This window comes from Dendrobium catenatum, unplaced genomic scaffold (assembly GCF_001605985.2).
Source record: "Dendrobium catenatum unplaced genomic scaffold, ASM160598v2 fragScaff_scaffold_665, whole genome shotgun sequence".
Classification (NCBI taxonomy): Eukaryota; Viridiplantae; Streptophyta; class Magnoliopsida; order Asparagales; family Orchidaceae; genus Dendrobium; species Dendrobium catenatum.
The window spans coordinates 5,029,634-5,054,575 of record NW_021319127.1 but is presented as its reverse complement, the minus strand read 5'-3'; the positions used below and the strand labels follow the sequence as shown (position 1 = coordinate 5,054,575).

At 31.6% G+C, this 24,942-nt stretch overlaps 2 protein-coding genes across 2 annotated transcripts; both read left to right on the top strand.

Annotated features, from left to right (window-relative positions):
• The first annotated feature begins 282 nt into the window (after positions 1 to 282).
• Positions 283 to 780, top strand: LOC110112348 (leucine-rich repeat extensin-like protein 5). Its single transcript, XM_020844544.1, has one exon. The coding sequence runs from the start codon at positions 283 to 285 to the stop codon at positions 778 to 780; it is 498 nt and encodes a 165-aa protein (XP_020700203.1).
• Positions 781 to 3,060: 2,280 nt separating this feature from the next.
• On the top strand, positions 3,061 to 3,767 carry LOC110112355 (protein EPIDERMAL PATTERNING FACTOR 1). Its single transcript, XM_020844550.2, has 2 exons — positions 3,061 to 3,196; positions 3,266 to 3,767. The coding sequence occupies exons 1-2, from the start codon at positions 3,100 to 3,102 to the stop codon at positions 3,517 to 3,519; spliced, it is 351 nt and encodes a 116-aa protein (XP_020700209.1). The 5' UTR covers positions 3,061 to 3,099; the 3' UTR covers positions 3,520 to 3,767.
• Positions 3,768 to 24,942: the final 21,175 nt, after the last annotated feature.

Below are 24,942 nucleotides of genomic sequence, written 5' to 3'. Positions count from 1 at the left end.
CGCCGGTGTCACCGGCGGTTTAGCCGGCGGTTAAACCGCCGTTTGTTAACGACGGTTTGCCGGTGTTTTTTATATGTTAAACCGTCGGCAAACCGCCGGATTATAAATAAAACTGGCGGTTTAGCGGCGGCTTTGACCGCCGTTGATAAGTAATTTTTCACCGGCGGTTTGGACCGCCGGAAAACCGCCGGTTAGTGCCCTAAAACGACCAGCTTCTTTATTAACTGCTTTATTAACTGTTTTATTAACTGTTTCTCAATTATTTTTTTTTTAATATTGCAGATGGCTTCAGGCGACGATCCTCCTCGTAAATCATTTGCCTCAAAGTTCCGCCGGAAGAAGATTACGACTAGCAGAGTACCCACACAGACTGAGGTAGGTGAGGGGCCTTCAGTTGCACCAGATCTACCTACACCACCACCGCCACCACCTGCCAGGAGCCAGCAGCCTTCACCAGAGCAGGGTCAGGGACAGTTAGATCCACCTCTTGTTGCACCTCCATACTTCCCTGGCCACTTCCCTCCCAGCTCGACGAGTCCTCGCTTCCCCTCTCCAGATCCGACACATGCTTCTCCATTCTATCTATATTACCCCCCACCATCATCACAGGCTGCTGGTCCATCCACTGGTCCTCACCCTCCTTACCCTTACCCATATTACTACCCCTATCCGGTGCAGCATGAACAGGGTGGACCATCACGACCACCAGAGGTTGGCGCTAGCGATCCTGCAGCAGCAACAGATAAGCGTCAATACATCGAGCCTGACGGCGATAAGTAAGTTCAATTTAAGTTTAAACCGGAAATACCGACAGTTAGACCGCCGGCTTTCGCCGGTTAATTAACCGGCGGTCTACTGGCGAAGGCCGGCGGTTTTAAAAAAATACGACGGCTAACTAAACCGCCGGCAAACCGTCAGTAAACCGACCGCCGGTAGGCCGTCGGTCAAATAGCCGGCGGCGTCACAGCCGAAAAACCGCCGGCATAAAATCCGGTTGAAACCGGCGGTCAGAACCGTCTGAAAACCGCCGGCTTCATAAACCGCCGGTGATAATTTCCTACGCGATTTTTTCCGGCGGCATAAAATCCGCAGTAAAGCCGCCGGTAGTTAAAAAAACCACCGGTGAATATAGGCTAACCGCCGGAAAAAACCGCCGGATTTCGGCGTTTTTCCTGTAGTGTTCATCTAGGCTAGGCGGCCCCATAGTTTTTCTCTTTACGGTTTTCCTTGTAAATTTTTTTGTGCTTTTTCTCTCTCTCCAACTATTTGTTTGTGTGTTGGATTTCCGCGCATCAATTGTTCAAAAAATTCACTCACTCTACCATGACAAATATATTAACCAACAAGAAATGTGTTACTTTTACACCATTTATTTTACTTTACATTCTTTTGTTAGCCAACCAAGCAGCTCCTTAGTGATGTAAATATACGAACTTTGATAAAAAAATGAATATTTAACAAATTTCTATATTTTAGTCCCTATTATTGTACAGTAAAAAAATTAAGTTAGTGATTAAAAATTTAAACCATAAATTTAATTTTTGAGCTCTTAGTTATGTCTCTAGAGTATTAATGAATTTTTATGAGGGGTTTAATTAGTGGTGAAATGAGAGGATATTAAAGGGTGACTCTCAAACTCTTTTTTCAAATTAGTCGTGAATACAGAAGAATAAAAGGCCATTACCATCCTCTATTTTCAAATTAATGATAAAATTAGAGGATATCCAAGTGTGGCTCTCACCCTCTATTTTGAAATAAACGTTTTTATGTGTATTTATGTATAGTATTTTTAATAAAAACCTTTTTTTTTATTGTATATATAAGATATAAAAGTTTTCCTTCCTAATTTGAATTATATTTTTTGCCCCTCATTTAAAAGGAAGAAATTTGCCTTTATAAATTTTAATTATAACACATGTAATTGACCAAATATTTTTGCTATATATTTATTTACAGAAATATACTCAAAAATTTATTTTGAATAAATTACCCCATATAAAAGATGATATATTCGTTAATCATTCATTATATCATACGTCAGTTGAAACTATTTCAAACATGCTAGAGTTCGAACTATTTCAAACTTGCTAGAGTTCGAACTAATTCAAACTCTTGCAGTATGTTGATCGAACCCTCACAATACATCGTTCAAACCCTTGCGGTACTTCACTCGAACCTTCATGATTCGTTGTTTGAACCATGATTAGAAACCCAACAAGAATGCCAACGGTATGAGAATGCATAATTTATGATGCGAGCTCACTTGAGAGGGGGGGGGGCTTTGATATACCAATTTTGTGTGAAGTAGAATAATTAGTTATACGAGCTAGTTAAGGTAGGTTTGAACTTAGTTTTAAAACAAATTTAACGCTTCATTTGAGACTGCTTTCTAATAGTTTTTGATATAAAAATTATTTAAACTGAAAACTTTTACGCTAAAAAGCTATTTTATAAAATCATAAGAAAACCATTCCAAAGGAAACCTAAATCAATTCAAATCAATTTTACAAAAGTTTGATTTAAAAAAAATAATTTGAGAATACAAAATGTTATTTCTTATTAGAGATAACTTCTTCCAAAAAAAAGATTTGCCATATTTCTCTTAATAAATACATATCATGTACTATGAGAGCTATAAAGCCAATTTCATCTCCAAAATCCCATTCAATATCTTAGCTGCAATAAAATAATTACAACCACAATCTTAATCCCACCAGCACAAATCTCAAAGCAGAGATAACGCTACGTACAACTCGCACAACTCCGTGACTACTCATTCTTTCCACAGTTCCAGGCCACTTAATGACCCCACGCCCAACAGCAAGACTAAACATTTAAGCCCCGACTCGACCTAGCTCACTTAAAGCATGAGCCAGCAGCCATGAAATCTGTGAAGTCCCCCTCCGTCCCTCTCTCTTCTCCTGTGATCTCCCATAATATGCTTTTTCACCACCTTCTCTCCTTTACTTACTCTTACCTGTGACGAGCTTCAATACACCTCTCCTCCTCCTCTCCTGCAATATAAATATACAGATAACGTACACTTAGAGACCCGCACAGCTTCAGCTCTTCACCTATTCAAATCAAGCTAAGGAAGCCATGACTCTTTCTTCTCCTCCTTTGTCTATCTTCATAGTAATCGTCCTTCTCCCATCTGTTGTTCATGGAAGACAAATTGACAGAAGACTCTCCATTGGTAAGTTAATATATTACTTACTTATTCTCCTCATTTACATATATGTACTTAATTAACTTGCTCTTTCAGGCCATAACAGCGAAGCTGTCGTTGGTGGGCAGAAAGAGCAATACAGAAAGGAGAAGATAATGAGGGCGCTGATGGAGAGAAGGCCGAGCACCCTAATGGTGGCGGGCTCGAGCTTGCCTAACTGCTCGCACGCGTGCGGCTCCTGCACGCCTTGCCGTTTAGTGATGGTGAGCTTCATCTGTGAAGAAGAAGCAGAGACTTGTCCGATGGCTTATAAGTGCATGTGCAATAGCAAGTCCTACCCGGTTCCTTAATTAATCAAAGCAATTAACTTGTTAATGGAGAAGTAATTAGTGACTGATTAGATTAGGAAGGGTGTATTAAGTGACTGAACTTTTCTTTAAAAGAAATTCGGATTTAGGTTTAGGAATCTAACTATGAGAATATGTAAGCTGTTGTAACTTGTATTAACGCTTTTTTGGGAAGATGATTTATCAGTAGAAATGGAGTTTTTTTAATTAAATTTAAGGAATGAAGATCGAATCATTATCTTTCTTGTTCATTTAATGACCAAAGGGATTCAATATGCTTATCAGTAGGAATTTTATTTGGATTTACTTTCACAACAGTGTTGAGATGTAAATCAAGAACAAAACAAATAAGAAAAAAAAACTTAGCGGAGAAGATCACCATGAAAAATTCAGAAATGGGAAAAAAAATTAGGGAGAAACATCATACTAAGATATTCATTATGAAAAATGAGAGAAATTATATAGATGTTTACTCTCGCACTGTCTTCCACTACTCCAAACGCAAATGTAAGAGTTTCTCTCAAGTTACAGGACTTCAAAAATGAATAATTTCATAAAAAATAATGGAAAAATTGACTTAACCGACCCACAACACTAGGAACTATAGCCATAGGACGTGACTTTTTTCTCAAACGGGTTCTACAATGTACTCTTGGCGTTGAATTTTCAACACCTTGGCATCGTACCAATCCCTTGAGTAGGGAGCCTGGCCAGTGCCCCTCCTGCAACCCCCCAATAAGCTCCTCATCAAACTCAATCAATGGAATTGAGGTATAAGTTAACAGTTAATCTAATTGATCGGCATAATCAGATTCCACATAAAATTTATAAATAGCTGCCTAACTACTGTTAAAGCACATTGTAGCTAGCTGATGGTAGCTAGATAAGTTTTCAACGGTTCAACGCTATATCATATAGATTACGATGGGTCGCAACAGGAAATAGAAATCCATTGTGAGGATCCTTCAAACTTTTGCCGATTTCAGAGGCCCACTGATGTTAGAAAACCGTTGAGAAATTTTGTTCTATAATGATGAATACCAGATTAGCACAGCAAATTTTCTATAACTCGGAATATATTTTTATTTATTTTAAGATTAAACTTTTTAGGGCTTCCTGCATGCTGATAGTTCAATATCAAAATGCTGTTTTAGACAAGACATTCTGTGCTTGATTTGGACAAATGAAAGGAAATGTCTGGTCACACATGCAATTCATGCATTATTTTGGTGGTTGGGAGGAAAGATTTTGGAATCAAGATTTGTATATCTAATATGTGATTTAGAAATTAGGGTATCTTAGGTACAACTTTTAATTATTTTTATTTATTTTCTTATTATTTTCTTTCTACTTTTTTTGTTACTTTTAAAAATTTTTGTGGTGAGAAGCTAAGAAAATGACATTTCAATTTTTTAAGAAAAAATATTATTTAGTATCCACAGTTGCATTCAAAAAGTAATTTTTTTTTTCACAATAACTTCATAATCATCTAAGGGTGTCAAAACCGGGTTACAGGTGAAAGCCAAAATTGACCCGGCTTTAATTGACTCAACCCGACTCTGGTCTGATTCTAGAAATGGGTCCTAATCCAAATTCAAAACTGACCTATCCCAAACCGTGACGGGTCACGATGCGGAATTCACGTGAGAAATATTTGGTCAGTTCCGGGTTGTGTTTTGGTTTTCCGGTTGACTTAAAATGGATGCATTTCTCACACAGGTTAAACCTAAAATTTTGGGATCAAATTCAGATCAGATTTTCGGATAGTGTCGAATATTGACACCCTTAAAATCATCTTTGTAAAATATTGCATATGTTCCTTTTCTAATTTGTCCAATGTTATTTAAAAAAAAAAAAAAACTTCGTACAAATCAGTAATCCATCTAAAGTCAATGCCAATCGATTTGAGCCTTACAAATTGATGAGAATTAAATTAATCCAAAAGGACTACTTTACGGTCAATGTTGTGATATTTTATTAGCACAATCAAAGCTGATCCGTGCTTTTAAAAATAATTGCGGTCATCGAATTGAGCTCTTCCCAAGTATTGAAATTTGAATTTTTATTATTTTCTTTAAGAAATTATGTTGGGCCTTAAGTTTTTATATTTTATTAAATAATTATTTATTTAATAATTGTACAACTTGTCAACTTGATCTATTAAGAGGATCCATTACTTCGATCTTGACCAAACGTAATTAGTACTATGTAGATTCATCAACGGAGTAATTTGATGTGAATTAGTTCTATTAACCATCTTCAATGATGGACTGGATCCCATGAACAGAAAACTATATATATCTGGATGTATATTTAAATATAAAATTTAAAGAATCAGACTTTGGATCATCTAAACAGTAATTTTAGCATATTTATAGGCAAACTGAATATCTCCGTGAGTCGAATTCAATGACACCTGAATTTACTCTCTACATAGAGGTCGCTTGGACCTTACCTTGAGACTTAGGAGAGCTCAGAGGCTTGAAGAATAACAAAGGTTCACTAGGGCATGATAGTTGTATTACTACTATTGGACCACCTCCTCTCAGTTGCCATCAAATCACTACTTGATCACAATCGTTAGACCACCTTTTGATTGTTGCCATTGGATCAAAATTTCTAGACAAATGTAGCATGATTATGATATTTTGACAGCCATTATTCGACTCTAATCCTGTGATGCCCTAAGATCGAATTGAAGGATTGAATGCCTAAACCTACATACTGACTCAAACACAATACATAATAAATAAGAGGTAACTATAAAATCTAATATAATAATAATAGAAACATCATTCCGTTTTCATTTCTCAAAATGCACATACGATAATTCAGTGCATATTAAATCTAATCATCAAAAGAATTTGTATTGAATTACAAAGGAATAACTTAGCTATTTTGACTTAGAGGATCTGAACTCTACCTCCCTCTACTTTGCTGGGCCCTTTCCTATTCCTAAAATGTCAAAAAGTATCATAATAGTGAGTACAACTTGCTCAGTATACTTCTATATCTAACCCATCATAGATATGATTATCCCTTTTTAAATATTAACAATAATTTGTTTGAAGATTCATTTAATCAATAAGAAGAGAATTATGTAATAGCAAAAGTGATTACAAACATGTACTTGGGTTTTCGGTGATTACTTGCAATTTTATAAACAATCTTTACAGAATTATCAGAGGTGTTAGAGAATACTTGCCATCATAATCTTACTAGCACTTGACTTTCTCATTTCATCTTAATTTATTTAGATACATCATAATATTCTAGATTCAGATCAGAATAACATTTATACATTAGTTATTAAAATTTTAGAGTATGCAATGCATGAGTAAACTTTACATGTCCTAATGTCTGCTTCTAATTTCACTTCCACTTATAACTTCCTTTAGCCTCCCACACCTGCATGTAGCAAGTGGGGCCAAAACATAATAGAACAAAACATAACCGAGTAACATCCCACACTCATTCAGTAAGTTGGGCCATAATACCTCACACATCTACACGGGACAGATGAGGCTAGAATAGAACACATAGAGCACTTATCACTTTTTAGAATTCAGAGCTCCTTCAATGTCATACTTAGAGTTATGCAATTTGAATGCAATAATAAGTAATTATGATAATGTATTTTATACCAAAGTTGCCTATAGTAATTATCATTGCATGTATGAAAAAGCTACCACAAAACTTTTTTAATTCCAATTATAATTTTGGATGTATATCCAAAATAGTGTTTTATGCTAGTTTATAGAACTATCATGAAAGCTAAAAATGCCTCATTTATGCAATACATACAGAATTCAATATAGAGAACACCAATTGATAAAAATTTGACTTTGAGTTAAAATATTCAGTAAATCATTTAATAACATACTAACAAATACACGGAAAAAATAGATTTCCTATACAACGTTGAAAGGTAGCTCATGTTTATTTCCTATATATATTATACTAGGCCAATCCCTCTATCATTTATTATTGCATTAGCTTTAAAAGAAGTAAGCCAAAATTAGGGTCAATTTTAAATTGCAACATCAAATGGATAATGTCCAACACATGGTTTAGCCATCTCCATTTTGTTATAAATCTAAACCTAGCTAAGTACGGTGATTTGATGATAACAAATATTATTATTTCTTTATTATTGTTATTATTGCATATCTATTTTGTTTTCCCTGCTAAATGACCTTCCAGGTCCACAATATCTCTTGTAATGCAAATAAGCTCAAAATCGAGTAGACTAGGGTTGAGTTTGTATGTAATTTTAATTTCAATATGCTTTTTTATTTTTTTTGAGTCAAGTCATGTATCTGATGGACCCCAAGCTAAGTAATCTTGCACACACATAATCTTGAGAAAAAATTTGACGAGTTAGAGTATTCTCTATTTTAGACCTAATCGTATAAGACGATCAATTAAAAATAGGAACCCTAATTAGGATATCCTAGTTGATTAGGAGTGATTAAACTAATCGTACTAGATGATCCTTATTTTCCAAGATGATTAGTTCAGATTGTGATAAATAGTTGCCAATCACAATTTAGGCAATATTTTAATTTTTAAATTTTGTGTTAATCATACCTAAATTAACATGTGATTAGGAGAACAATTATGGTAAAACATAATTTGATACAATCGTACAGGACAATCTGTGACGATCGTCCTGGATGATAAAGAACATGTTAAGATGATAATGGATCGCCACTTATCATACTAAACAAATATTATAATTTTTCAACAAATCGTCGTCCAGGATGATTGATCTTTTTCATCCTTAATGATAAAGAAGTACGTGGGACAATTAGGCATCACCATGTATCATACTAGATGAAGTTCAATATATTTAAATTAATCATTCAGGAAGATATTATAATCATTCAAGATTATCAGCTTATTTCTCTTAAACTATTCGTATAGGGCAGTACAGTTTGTCCTGGCTGAAAGGACTATTTTATACTAATCATATAGAATGATCTATCAATCATATTGGATTATCAAAAGTACAGAATTGAAACTTATGGCTTCTTTTAGAGGCTCTCTATTTAAGCAATTATATATATTAACCCTTAAGTTAATCTTTTATTGGAGAGGATATCTGAGAGAGAGCTTAGAGAAGGAAGAGGGAGGGCTTGAGAGAAAGAAATCCTTGTGAGGGGGAGTTCTGAGGGATTCACAAAGGTTGCTCTAAGCAAGGTGTTTATCATCTTCTTCAAGTTGCTTCTCTTGTTCCTTAGTGGCTCTAGGAGAGATCTTCATCAGCATCATATCCAAGTTTTCTACCTTTATCAGGCGGGTGAAAAAGAATTCTAAGGTTCTTTACCTTCACTAGGAGGGTGAAACAAGATTCTAATATTCTTTCCCTTCACCAGGTGGGTGAAAAAGGATTTCCAGGTTCTTTGCCTACTCTAGGAGGGAGTAAAAGGATTCTAGATTCTCTGTTTCACCAGGTTGGTGGAAAGATTTTGTAAGAACTTCTTCGCCTTATTGTGGTAGTAAAAAGAGAGTCATTTCTATTTAGTGCAATACTTGAAAAGGGAGTCTCCAAGGAGTAGATGTAGGTCAAGTTGATCGGACCACTATAAATCTTGCTGTGTTCTTTCTATTTATTTTTTTGCATTTTAATTTTCGCATTTTTTGTGATTTGATATGTCTTAAATATATATTTGTTTTTTGTTAATGTAAAATTAGTTCTACTTCTCCATCAAGAGATTTTAACTTTTTATTTGATTAAGAAATTTAAAATAACTAATTCACTCCCATCTTTGTTAGCCTCGGGATTAGTTCTTTAGGGTTTAACCACCTTTATGAACTTTTAAGTGACATCAAAGCGGGATTCATAAAATCAAGTTTTAGAAAACTTTTGAATTAAGATCCATAACTAACTTTGGAAATATAAACACCATAGAAGGATATTCAATTCCTAGAACATATCGTTTTGATAGCATACCTTTTAATTTTTAGGAAACTCGCAAGTCCACCTTTTTAGAATTAATTGATTATCGCATATGGATGCTAGTTTAGGATGGTTATTCTACACCTTATAGATTAGTAAATAGTGTTAAAACTGAAATTTCTTTTGCTGAATGGACAATGGATAATTGAGATTTAGCACAACTGAATGCCAAATGTCTGAACTTTTTTTTGTGCTTTAAAATCAGAAGATTATATATATAATTCCACTTATATAATTGATAAAGAGATTTGGGACAAACTGCGCATTACTTATGAAGGAATAAAGGAATTTAAACAATCAGGGTGAACATTTTTCTACATCATTATGAATTTTCTGCATGAAACTTAGTGAATCAATTTTTAAAATTTATATTAGGTTTACACAAAATGTTACTTTCCTGCATGTCTTATGAAGAGAACGCACAAATTATAAAAAAGTTAACAAGAGTTTGAGATATTTACCTTCTTCCTTTGATACAAAAATTACTGCTATTATTGAATTTAAGGATCTGAATGTTTTTTCAATTGATAACTTACTTGGATCACTCATTATTTAAAACCAAGGAGTGAATCAAAGGCAGCTTAATGCATATAAGAAAAAAGGAGAAAACTGTAGCATTAAAGGCTAATAATTCTGACACTGATTCTTATGGTTCTGAAAATGATTGCATTACTTTAATAACTAGGCAATTCAAAGCTGTTTAAGGAGAAAAAAGTATCATCAGAAATGGAACAAGGATAAGAATAATAAAAATTCTAGAGTTTCATCTAATGTTATTTATTTTGAATACAAGAAGACAGGGAACCTGAAGTCTGATTGCCCAACTTTTAAAGCTCACCCAAGAAAGGAAAAGGGTAAAAAAAATCCTAAGTTCAAGAATGACAAGAAAAGAATCTGAAAGGCTTTCTAGGCGGACTCAACCTCAAACTCATCTGAAATTGAAGTAGTAAAAGTGGTAACAAACCTGTACTTAATGGTTGATGATCATCTTGATCACTCTAATTAAGAAGAGGTATGTGAGCTTACCTATAACTAATTACTTGATGTTTCTAAAAAAATTATTATTCATATAGGAAGCTCAAGAAATTACATGCTAGCCTCAAAGTTGATTTTTTAAAATCCGTAGAAAGAGTATGAAACATAAGGAAAGATAATTCAACTCAAGATAGTAATCACATGGCTTTGTTAGATGAATTTGTCTCTTTAAATAAAAAATATATTGATTTAACTAAATATCATAATTTCTTAAAAATATTACATGTTGAATTAGAAAATACACACAAAAACTTAGATACTCTTACATCTTATTTAGATAGTAAGGAGCATGCATTGAAAATAGAAAATTCGTTTCTTAAAAGTACAAATAAGTTTTTAGAAGTTGAATTAACTGCTTTTAAGGAAAATAAAAAACCACATACACTGTAAGAGTTTCATAATCCATCACATCAGCATGTATCATTGAAACCTAGGAAGGGACCCCATAACCCAAAATGATTAGTAAATCCTTTTTTGGTGTTAGATATTTTTCTTATGGCATATTTAGGCATATCTCCCACACTTGTATCATTCACCGTAGTACACATTTATTGTGGAGATCAAAACTTTAAAATTCCTATATTTTCTATCATATAGAGTTTTGCAAGAGGCCATACCTAAACTTAAAACTATAATTTAAGAAAATTTGAACAAAGGAATATGATCTTCTCAATTGACACCAAAGCTCAAAATGCATAATCTAAAGAGATCTTCTAAGGTTTGAATAGTCCCTCTGACTGTCCCTTAGTCTGAGGATGAAATGTTGTAATTAAGTGTATTTTTGTAATGTGAACTTGTTGAATGCCCTTCCATAATTTGAAAGTATGGCTGTCATCTCAATTATAAATGATCAACTTAGGTGTCCCATGCATTTAGATATTAAATATATCCATAGAATCAAACTATTGAATAAGAATAAAATAAGCAGTCTTCATCAAAGGATCTGCTACAACCTAAATAGCATCATGTTTTTGTCTCGGTATTAGAAATATCATAATAAAATCTACTGTTACCTCTTCGTACTTTTACTATGAAATAAGAAATGGTTGTAAAAACCTCTCGCTTATTGATGTTTAACTTTTACTAATAGATATGCATCACATTTAGATATAAAATTTGTCATATCCTTTTTCAATCAAGACCACTAAAACATACATTTCAAATCATTATATATTTTTTCTATATTTTGGATGAATTGTATAACCCAAATATTGAGCCTCATGCAAAATATTAGATCTTAGATCTCCAAACCTTGGAACTCATGATCTATTCTTACAAAAGATGACACCAGTATTAGATACTCACAGTGTCAATTTTACTAAATTTTATTTGATCAATCAATTTTGGATATTTTATATCTTACTTTTGAATTCTTGAATCCTTTCTTGCAAAGAAGGTTGGATAAACATCCGAATCATATAAAAGTTTAAATTAATAAGTGAAACCAATTATAAGTGAAGATTTTTCATATATTGAATTAGATGTTCATCTAAAGTAAGCGATATACACGATAATTAATAATATTTCTTTCTCAGAACATCTGTTACCACAGTAGCCTTATCAGACTAATACTGAATAATTAAATCGCAATCTTTAATCACCTCAAGTCATCTTCTTTACCTCAAATTTAGATCTTTCTGAATGAAGATATCTCAAGCTCTAATGATCGATAATAACTTCATATCTGACTCCATACATATAGTGTCACCAAAATTTTAAAGAAATATAACAATAGTAACCACCAAATTATGTATCAAATACTTCCTCTCTTTTGGTTTCAACTACATGGAAACATATAATATAACTTTCTTGTGATGCTTCAGAACATATCCCAATTCTTTCAATGATGCATCATTGAATAATTGAAAGCCTTTTGTACTAGATGGAAGAGTAAAAAATGGAGTGAAAGTCAATTAATCCTTCATCTTATAAAATCAACCCTCATAATGAGGCATCAAAATAAAAGCAACTAACTTTCGAGTCAATTTCATCAAAGTTGAAGAAATTTGAGAAAATTTTTTCACGAACTTCATGTAATAACTGGTCATTCCCAAGAAACAAAATATCTAAGCTATTATAGTAGTTCTCAACCAATCAATTACAGCTTGAACTTTTGGGGATTTATGGAAATACATACACTATTTATCCTGTCCTAGAAAAGAATTGTTCTTCAACCAAAAATCACACTTAAAGAATTTGTCATACAATTGATGTTATCTCATAGTCTCTAGAATAATCCTCAAATATAAAGTATGATCTTCCTCAAAAATAGAATAAATACAAATATTGATAATAAAGAAGATCACAAACTAATTTAAAAAATCCAAAAACACAATGTTCATCATATCCAAGAAAGCTTTTCATGCATTAGCCACCCAAAAGATGTGACTAAGAACTTGTAATGCTTATATCTAGTATGGAAATTAGTTTTCATCTAATCAGTCTCTCTCACCTTTACCAGATTATAGCTAGATTAGGTCAATCTTGAAAAAATAGAAGATCTAGCCAGCTAATCAAATAAATCGTCTATCCTGGATAAATGACACTTGTTCTTAATGGTCACTTTGTTTAGATCTTTATAATTAATACATATGTGCATCGTACCATCTTTTTTCTTCACAAATAAATAGGAGCTCCCTACGAAGACTCACTAGAATGGATGAATCACTTGTCTACTAACTCCTTAATTTATACCTTCAACTCTTGAAGTTATTTAGGTTCCATCCTATATATAGCCTTATATATAGGGGTTGTATCTAAAATACATAAATACATAACTTGATATCTCTGTGTAACAGTAACTAACTAACTCCTTAAGAAAAATATCAAGAAATTATCGCACTATTGAACATCAAAAATAGATTTTGAATCCACTTTACTATCTTGTATTGATGCCAAGAATACCATATAAACCTTCTTTCATAACTTATATACTTCAATAGATAAAATCATGTGAGATAGAGCTCCTCTAACTTCTTGAAATATGTAACTCTCAATATCCAAAAATAAAGTAATCCACTTCTTCAACCAATGAATTTGAGCCTTATGCTGACTATGGTAAACCATACCAAAAATAACATCAAACTTAAAAATAGTTAACAAAATCAAACTATACATCAACCTCTTATCAATTAGCACAATGTCATAAAATTAACTATACTCGCTACCATTTCATCTTGAGTCGATAAAATAACACAAAATAATAGGTAGTAATATTGAAGGTAAATAGAGTAAATCAAAATAATGCTAAAAAATAAATGAAAGACTGGCTACAAAATCAAATAAAATATGATGAGATTGATTAGAAATATATACCATACCTATAACAACATCAGGAGCATCTCGAGCCTCATATCAAGTCAGACTATAGGCATGTGCTTAAATTAGAGTTAGTGCAACAGAACCACCAGACTCTCTCTAACCTATAGATGATCTACCTGCCTCTACCAAAGTATCCAAAAAAAGGAACAAAATGGAAATGTCCTCAGTCTACCTGTAGACCTAACTAAACTCTTTGGTTGGGGCTTAGAATGTGGACAAATTACTACCTATGGACACTCACTTATCCTATGTCCAAGATACCCACACATGAAGCGTTCTCCTAACATCCTATATCACTAATCAAAATGTCTTCTACCACAACTCTAGTATATAGGTGTCCCAATGATAAAACCAGAACTAGCAATGATAACACTACCAAAAATGGCTACAAATTGTCCCCTCTCCTAGACTTTCCTAGCCCAAACCTGCTCTTCTTCCCTTTCAAGTTCATTTGCCTAATTAGGAAATAACCCTTAATATTAAATAAACCCTTCAAACAAAATAAATAAATTCTTCAAAATAAAATAAATCTATAAATATATTTAATTAATAGCTAATCCAATCATTAATACAACTTTGGTTGCAAGCATTTTTTTAACTGGCCATTGCTCTAATATCACTTTGTCATGTCCCGATATCTAAAATGAAATAAATCCATTTTTTTTCTTTCTATTATCATTTCAATTCATTCTATTCATTTTTTTTATAGTTAATAACTAATAATTATTCATTCTATATCAATTTAACATCCATAGATGATTAGTTATTTCCAAGATGATTAGTTCAAATTGTGACAAATAATTGCCAATCACAATTTAGGCAATATTTTAATTTTTAAATTTTGTGTTAATCATACCTAAATTAATCATGTGATTAGGAGAATAATTATGATAAAATATAATTTGATACAATCGTACAGAACCATCGGTGATGATTGTCCTGGATGATAGAGAACATGTTAGGATGATAATGGATCGCCACCTATCGTACCAGACGAATATTATATTTTTTTTAACAAATCGTCCAGGATGATTGACCTTTTCCATCCTTAATGATAAAGAAGTACGTGGGACGATTAGGCATCGCCAGGTATCATACTAGATGAAGTTCAATAGATTTAAACTAATCATCCAGGAAGATATTATAATCATTTGGGATTATCAGCTTATTTCTCTTGAAATAATCGTATAGTGCAGTACAGTTTGTCCTGGATGAAAGGACTATTTTGTACTAATCATATAGGAAGATCTATCGATCATATTGGATGATCAAAAGTACAAAATTGAAAATTATGGCTTCTTTTAGAGGCTCTCTATTTAAGCAATTGTATTAACCCTTAAGTTAATCTTTTATTGGAGAGGAGATCTGAGAGAGAGCTTAGAGAAGGAAGAGGGAGAGCTTGAGAGAGAGAAATCCTTGTGAGGGGGAGTTGTGAGGGATTCACAAAAGTTACTCTAAGCAAGGTGTTTATCATCTTCTTCAAGTTACTTCTCTTATTCCTTAGTGGCTCTAGGAGAGATCTAATATTCTTTGCCTTTATCAGGTGGGTGAAAAAGGGATCTAATATTCTTTGCCTTTATCAGGTGGGTGAAAAAGGATTTCCAGGTTCTCTTCCTACTCTAGGAGGGAGTAAAAGGATTCAAGGTTCTCTGCCTCACCAGGTTGGTGGAAAGATTTGTAAGGACTTCTCCTCCTTGCTGTGGTAGCAAAAGGAGTGTCATTTCTATTTAGTGCAATATTTGAAAAGGGAATCTCCAAGGAGTAGATGCATGTCAAGTTGATCGGACCACTATAAATCTTGGTGTGTTCTTTCTATTTATTTTTTTGCATTTTAATTTCTGCTTTTTTTGTGATTTGATATGTGTTGAAAATATATGTTTTTTTTATTGTAAAATTAGTTCTACTTCTGCATCAAGAGATTTTAACTTTTCATTTAATTAAGAAATTTTTAAAATAACTAATTCACACCCATCTTTGTTAGCCTCGAGACTAGTTCTTTAGGGTTTAATCACCCTTATGAACTTTTATGTGGTATCAAAGCGGGATTCATAAGATCAAGTTTTAGAAAACCATTGAATTAAGATCCATGACTAACTTTGGAAATATAAACACCACAGGAGGATATTCAATTCCTATGCTATCTCTTTTTGATAGTAATATAAACACCACAGAAGGATATTCAATTCCTATGCCATATCTTTTTGATAGTATACCTTTTAATTGTTGAAAAACTCGCAGGTCCACCTTTTTACAATCAATTGATTATCGCATTTGGATACTAGTTTATGATGGTTATTCTACATCTTATAGATTAGTAAATGGTGTTAACAATAAAATTTCTTCTGTTGAATGGACAACGGATGATTGAGATTTAGCACAACTGACTGCCAAATGCCTGAACTTTTTTTTGTGCTTTAAAATCTTAAGATTATATGTGTAATTCCACTTATACAACTGATAAAGAGATTTGGGACAAACTGCGCATTACTTTTAAAGGAATAAAGGAATTTAAACGATCAAGGCTGAATATTCTTTTACATCATTATGATTTTGTCCGCATGAAACTTAGTGAATCAATTTTGAAATTTATATTAGGTTTACACAAACTGTTACTTTCCTGCATGCTTATGAAGAGAACTCACAAATTATAAAAAAGTTAACAAGAATTTGAGATATTTATCTTCTTCTTTTGATGTAAAAATTAATGCCATTATTGAATCTAAGAATCTGAGTATTTTTTTCAATTAATAACTTACTTAGATCACTCATTGTTTACAAGCAGCGAGTGAATCAAAGGCAGGTTAATGCATGTGAGAAAAAAAGGAGAATCCTGTAACATTAAAGGCTAATGATTCTAACACTGATTCTTATGGTTCTAAAAATGAAGACATTACTTTAATAACTAGGCAATTCAAAAGCTATTTAAGAAAAAAATAAAAGTATCATCAGAAATGGAATAAGGATAAGAATAATAAAAATTCTAGAATTTCATCCAATGTTATTTATTTTGAATACAGGAAGCCAGAGCACCTGAAGTCTAATTGTCCAATTTTTAAAGCTCATCTAAGAAAGGAGAAGGGTAAAAAAACCCTAAGTTCAAGAATGACAAGAAAAGAATATGAAAGGCTTTCTAGGTAGACTCAAACTCAAACTCATCTAAATTTGAAGTAGAAGAAGAGGTAACTAACATGTGCTTAATGACTGATGATCATCTTGATCACTCTGATCAAGAAGAGGTATGTGAGCTTACATATAACCAATTATTTAAAGTTTTTTTTAAAAATTATTATCCATATAGGAAGCTCAAGAAATTACATGCTAGCCTCAAAGTTGATTTTTTTAAATCCGCAGAAAGAGTATGAAATCATAAGGAAAGATAATTCAACTCTAGATAGCAATCACATGGATTTGTTAGATGAATTTGACTCTTTAAATAAAAAATATATTTATTTAACTAAATAGCATAATTTCTTAAAAATATTACATGTTGAATTAGAAAATACATACAAAAACATAGATACTCTAACATCTTATTTAGATAGTAAGGAGCATGCATTGAAAATAGAAAATTCAATTCTTAAAAGTACAAATAAGTTTTTAGAAGTTGAATTAACTGCATTTAAGAAAAATAAAAAAACCATATACACTGGAAGAGTTTCATAATCCATCACATCAGCATGTATCATTCAAACCTAGGAAGGGATCCCATAACCCAAAAGATTAGTAAATCCTTTTTTGGTGTTAGATATTTTTCTTGTGACATGCTTGGGCATATCTCCCACACTTGCATCTTTCACCATTGTACACATTTGTTGTGGAGACCAAAACTTTAAAATTCCTACATTTTTTATCATATAGAGTTTTGCAAGTGGCCATACCTAAACTTAAAACTATACTTTTAAGAAAATTTGATTGAAGGAACATAATCTTCTCAATTGACAGCAAAGTTCAAAACACATAATTTCAAGAGATCTTCCAAGGCCTGAATAGTCCCTCTGACTGTCCCTTAGTCTGAGGATGAAATGTTGTACTTAAGTGTATTTTTGTACTGTGATGTTGTTGAATGCAATTCCATAATTTGAAAGTATGTATGTCATCTCAATTTGAAATGATCACCTTAGGTGTCCCATGCATTTAGATAATTTTTGTATATATACATATAAAATATATCCATAGAATCAAACTATTGAATAAGAATAAAATAAGCAGTCTTCATCAAAGGATTCACTACAACCTAAATAGCATCATGTTTTTGTCTCGGTATTAGAAATCCCATAATAAAATCTATAGTTACCTCTTCGCACTTTTACTCTGAAATAAGCAATGGTTGTAAAAACCTCTCGCTCTTTGATGTTTAACTTTTACTAACAGATAGGCATCACATTTAGATATAAAATTTGTCATATCCTTTTTCAATCAAGACCACTAAAATATACCTTTCAAATCATTATATATTTTTCTATATTTTGGATGAGTTGTATAACCCAAATATTGAGCCTCATGCAAAATATTAGATCTTAGATCTCCAAACCTTAGAACTCATGATCTATTCTTACAAAAGATGACACTAGTATTAGATACTCACAGTGTCAATTTCTTACTAAATTTGATCTAATCAATCAATTTTGGATATTCTATATCTTACTTTTGAATTTCTTGAATCCTTTCTTGCAAAGAAAGTTGGATAATCATCTGAATCATGCCAAAGTTTAAATTAATAAGAGAAACCAATTATAAGTGAAGATTTTTCATATGTTGAATTAGATGTTCATCTAAAGTATGCGATATACATGATAATCAATAAGATTTCTTTCTCAGAACATATGTTACCACATTAGCCTTATCAGTTTGATACTAAATAATTAAATCACAATATTTAATCAGCTCAAGCCACCTTCTTTACCTCAAATTTAGATCTTTTTGAATGAAGATATCTCAAGCTCTAATGATCGATAATAATTTCATATCTGACTCCATACATATAGTGTCACCAAATTTTTAAGGAAATATAATAATAGTAACCTCCAAATTATGTATCAAATAGTTCCTCACTTTTGGCTTCAACTGCCTGGAAACATATAGTATAACTTTCTTGTGATGCTTCAGAACATATCCCAATCCTTTCAATGATGCATCATTGAATAATTGAAAGCCTTTCGTACTGGATGGAAGAGTAAAAAATGGAGTGAAAGTAAATTAATCCTTCATCTTATAAAATCAACCCTCATAATGAGGCATCAAAATAAAAGCAACTAACTTCCGAGTAAGTTTCATCAAAGATGAAGAAATTTGAGAAATTTTTTTCACAAACTTCATGTAATAAATGGTCATGCCCAAGAAACAAAATATCTAAGATATTATAGTAGGCCTTAGCCAATCAACCATAGCTTGAACTTTTTTGGGAATTTATGGAAATACATGCACTATTTATCATGTCATAGAAAAGAATTGTTCTTCAACCAAACATTACACTTAGAGAATTTGTCATACAACCGATGTTATCTCATAGTTTATAGAATAATCCTCAAATATAAAGTATGATCTTCCTAAAAAATAGAATAAATAAAAATATTGATAATAAAGACGATCACAAACTGATTTAAAAAATCCAAAAACACAAGTTTCATCATATCCATGAAAGCTTTTCATGCATTAGCCACCCCAAAAGATGTGACTAAGAACTTGTAATGCTTATATCTAGTATGGAAAGTAGTTTTCATCTAATCAGTCTCTCTCACCTTTACTAGATTATAGTCAGATTAGGTCAATCTTGAAAAAATAGAAGATCTAGCTAGCTAATCAAATAAATTGTTGATCCTGGATAAATGACACTTGTTCTTAGTGGTGACTTTGTTTAGCTCTTTTTAATTAATATATATGTGCATCATACCATCTTTTGTCTTCACAAATAAATAGGAGCTCCCTATGAAGACACACCAGAATGGATGAATCGCTTGTCTACTAACTCCTGAATTTATACCTTCAACTCTTGAAGTTATTTAGGTTCCATCCTATATATAGCCTTATATATAGGGGTTGTACCTAAAAATACATCAATACATAACTTAATATCTCTGTCTGACAGTAACTAACTAACTCAAGAAAAATATCAAGAAATTATCGCACTACTGAGCATCAAAAAAAGATTTTGAATCCAATTTACTATCGTGTATTGATGCCAAGAATACCAAACAAACCTTCTTTCATAACTTATATACTTTCATAGATAAAATCAAGTGAGATAGATCTCCTCTAACTTCTTGAAATTTATTGCTCTCACTATCCAAAAATAAAGTAATTCACTTCTTCAACCAATGAATTTTAGCCTTCTGCTGACTCAGGTAAACCATACCCAAAATAACATCAAACTTAAAAATAGTTAACAAAATCAAACTATATCTCAACCTCTTATCAATTAGCACAATGTCATAAAATTAATTATACTCGCTACCATACCATCTTGAGTCGATAAAACAACACAAAATAATAGGTAGTAATATTAAAGGTAAATAGAGTAAATCAAAATAATGCTAAAAAATAAATGAAAAATAGCTACAAAATCAAATGAAATATGATAAGATTGATTAGAAATATACACCATACCTATAACAATATCAGGAGCATCTCGAGCCTCATATCAAGTCAGACTATAAGCATGTGCTTAAATTAGAGTTAGTGCAACAGAACCACCAGACTCTCTCTAACCTATAGACGATCTACCTGCCTCTACGAAAGGATCCAAAAAAGGAACAAAATGGAAATGTCCTCAGTCTACCTGCAGACCTAACTGAACTCTTAGGTTGGGGCTTAGAATGTGGACAAATTGCTACCTATGGGCACTCACTTATCCTATGTCCAAGCTACCCACACCTAAAGCGTTCTCCTAACATCTTATATCACTAATCAAAATGTATTCTACCACAACTCTAGTATATAGGTGTCCCAATGATAGAACCAGAACTAGCAACGATACCACTACTAGAAATGGCTACAAATTGTCCCCTCTCCTAGACTTTCCTAGATCAATCCTGCTCTTCTTCTCTTTCAAGTTCATTTGCCTAATAAGGAAATAACTCTTAATATTAAATAAAACCTTCAAACAAAATAAATAAATTCTTCAAAATAAAATAAATCTATAAATATATTTAATTAATAGCTAATGCAATCATTAATACAACTTTGGTTACAAGCATTTTTTTAACCGGCCATTGCTCTAATATCACTTTGTCATGTCCCGAGATCTAAAATGAAATAAATCCATTTTTTTTCTTTCTATTATCATTTCAATTCATTCAATTCATTTTTTTATAGTTAATAACTAATAATTATTCATTCTATATCAATTTAACATCCATAGATGATTAGTTAAAAAAAAATATATATAAAAAATAAAATAATAATATTGTTATTGTCTACTTATATCTTACTAAAAAATCTAAAGTCACAAAGCATATATATAATATCCACCATTAACTATAAAATAATATATATAAACCAAAGAACTTATAATAAAACTAAATTTTATCAGTACTAAGCCTCAATCCGTAGGCTCCTTACCTTTACCTAAAATCATGTAAAATCATATAATAAGCTTACAAAACCTAGCAAGTAACTAAAATTTATGGCTGTCTTCAATGTAAGGCAAAATAATCAATATATATACTCTACTTCTAGTCAATATTAATGATCAATAAGCAATAAAAATCAATATGATCAGTAAAATAATATTATCTCATTGAGCAAAAAGCATCTATCAATCTATAAGAAAATTAGTAAGAAATCTATAAATTTATTATAGGGGTGTAGTGAAACAAACATCAATCATCTATCAGTTTCATGCTAATGGTTATACTATATATTTCTATCAATCATTATGTCATGTATAACTATCTATCAATATGTTATATCAATCTATCCATCAATCAATTCAATGCACTATTAAGTAAATGAAATCATGAATATAATTATAAATAGAATATAATTATAAATAGAAAAGGCAGGACATCCAGCTTTAAGATGATATTTTCATCCTTTCACCCCAATTATTGTCCAGTGATCATCAACCTTTAATTTAACCCCACTTATTGATTAATTGGTCATAAATCTTTATCTTACCATCCATATTCATTATGGTAAGTCAATTCACTGGTGGCTTTTAATAATCATTAAAGAGTCATCATCTTCTTAAGGTCCAAGCCAAGGAGTGGCCCTAAAATGAAGATGAAAATCAAGAGACTGGGATATTACTGGCCCTCAATGATCTCGTTGACATAATTTAATTAATCAGTTATAGGCTACAACCAAGATTAATCTTTTATTTAAAGAAAAGCTTGTTAGACGCTAGATATTATATTTTAATAGACAACTCTAGAATAGAGGTTTTTTGTTCTTAGGATTTGATTAAATATATATAAAATATTATTAGTGGTCTACCACCGTAACACCACATGTTTAATGCAAAATTTCTATAGAATAGAGGCTTCAATGACATATGATACTCTTCTTTCGAATCTCATGTTATCCCATTTTATATGGAGAGTAATTGTGATGTCCTCCTATCATTGCCTAATGATAATAACCCTAGCATCCCCACCTCAAGTCTCCTACTACTTCCACCAAATGAACTATCTTTCATAATTGATATTTATTATATTGAGTTAATGCCTATGGGAAATGCATAGTTTATAATATATCACTCACACTAATTGAATAATTTCAATTAGGCTAGAACAAACACCTAATTTTTTCAGAGAAGATCAAAATCTCATCGTAGAGATTATGAACATCAAACATCTTTTCTTGGAACTAATCCATCCAATAAGGACAATTGATCTATATTTAGAGAAAAATTAGAGCTAACTTATAGAAATTATAAATTTCAAACACCTCTCATCAAATCTAATTAGTTCAATGAGGAAAGTTTGCACATTTTTTGAGAAATATTGTAACATTATTGCAAATATTTTTATCAATATCAGACATCACTACAAGAAAAAAGGTTATTAGCGACCATCAAAATTGGTTGCTAATAAAGATAATTTGGTCGCTAAAACAAATAGCGACCAAAAAATTTTGGGTCGCTGGTTTGTAGCAGTAGCCTCGTCGCTGAGCCTTTTAGCGGCCAAAATTTCTTTTGGTTGCTAAATTAGTGACCACCAATTAATATTGGTCGCTAAAATGATACATTTTAGCGACCATTTTTTTGACGCTAATGATTAATTATTTGGATGATGTTTAATATTTTAATTATTAATTTTATTTATCACATTTGTTAATAGCGACCAAAATAAAAATTGGTCACCAAAAAAATCAACCAAGTAAATCACAAGCCCCTTTAATTTCATGAAATGTGGTTCTTAATGCATATCAATTTTGGTCATATTTAGTAAAATTTCTTTATTATTTAATTATTATACATTTTCTAAAACATTTATGATTAATCAATCACTCTTTGATATTATCACATCTAATTACTTCTCATTAATTAGACATATAAAATACATATTAAATAAAAAACACTAATTTTATTACATTGAGGTAACAAAAATAACAAGTAATGAATTAAAAAAAAATCATTCTTCAATGTAGTAAACAAGAATTTGCTAGAAGAAAATGAAAATTGTATTCATTCATATACTTTTAAAAATACATTCATCAATTAAAAAAACAAAATATAATATTTGAAATATCAATTCTAAAATTTTAATGTTTACAAAATAATCAACTATAACTTCTATAGTTGAACATTGCAAAGGTCATCAACTATGAAGGTTATCGCATTAACAGCTTGTCCGACAAGGAATCTCACTCCCATAGTAAAAGTTGATGCCTTATTCCCACATGTTGTAATCTCTAGCTACAACGCCATGAACAACCCTGCATGCCCATTACCATCTTCAAATGTTCATGTTTGATTAACAACTTCTTATGCAAAGAATTTGGCTTTTTAGCATGAAGATGTTGGTATCTTCTACTTTCTAAAGCCTCTTCATCAATGCCAATCATGCTATCTTGAGGATGCTGATCATTGCCAACAAAATTAATAGTTAACAATCTGCAGTTAAATACTAAATTTAAAGCTTTTTAATTATAAAAATGGCTTTGAGGGAATGCAAACATGAAGACATCTTAGAAATTAATGTCCACAATCTAGACAAGGTTTTAGCTTTACAAAGCAAATAATAATAATTTTTAAGATTCAAAGAGCATGTTATTTAAGATCTCGCTGGTTCTTTTGATGGTTTAGCTAAGAGAATCAATCACTAATATTTAAATATGAATATAATATCACGCCTATTATGAAAGGGAACATGTGTTCAAAGTGCAATATATATATATATATTGTTATTCACTGTTGAGAAGAGAATGGAGTGTACAAGCCAATATTCAATTTCATTGAAGATAATTTCAATGAAGATGCAAAATTTTCATGTTCGTCATAAATATTACATGTAAATGATAAGAATAAGTTGGGTTTCTTCTCTCAGTTTTTACAATGGGCATACTGATCAATAATAGAATAAATAGAGAACAAAGATCATACAACAATTGGACAATTGGCACAATTCTCCACCATTGAACAAGAAATCAATAATTCACAATAATATTTGAAGGAATGACATGAAATGTAAAACTATAAAATTCACACTAGTTTAGTTTGCAAGGAGTAGCTGTCACCAAGAGAGAGAAATTTTATCAAGCAAGCTCAAAACATATTAGTTAACAAACATTTTTTAATAATTCATGAGAGTAAAAGGATTCTATATTTACCTTCCACATCAACATCATCTTTATCATCATCATCCTCATCATCATCTTCGTCATCATCATCCTCAACAACAGGCTCATCAAGCAGTAGATGCAAGAATTTAGGAATTTACATAGGCAAATTTAGCAAGGCAACAAAGCAAAAAGGAGCAAAAAATACCCAATGAAGGATATCAAATGCAAACTATGTAATATTTAATTTAAATGTAGTTTCACACACTTAAATTTTAGAACAAGATCATTGAAAAGTTTGGATAAACTATTTTGAAATAAATCGTTTAAAACTACTTCAGCTGGTATTCTAGTTACAACTCGTATAAAAAGTGTGTATAAGCATTGAA

Bases quoted from the DNA above. Each gene is read 5' to 3' on its own strand.
- LOC110112355 (XM_020844550.2), top strand. From the start codon at position 3,100: ATGACTCTTTCTTCTCCTCCTTTGTCTATCTTCATAGTAATCGTCCTT. The intron at 3,197-3,265 runs GTAAGTTAATAT...TTGCTCTTTCAG, and splicing joins TGACAGAAGACTCTCCATTG to GCCATAACAGCGAAGCTGTC.
- LOC110112348 (XM_020844544.1), top strand. From the start codon at position 283: ATGGCTTCAGGCGACGATCCTCCTCGTAAATCATTTGCCTCAAAGTTC.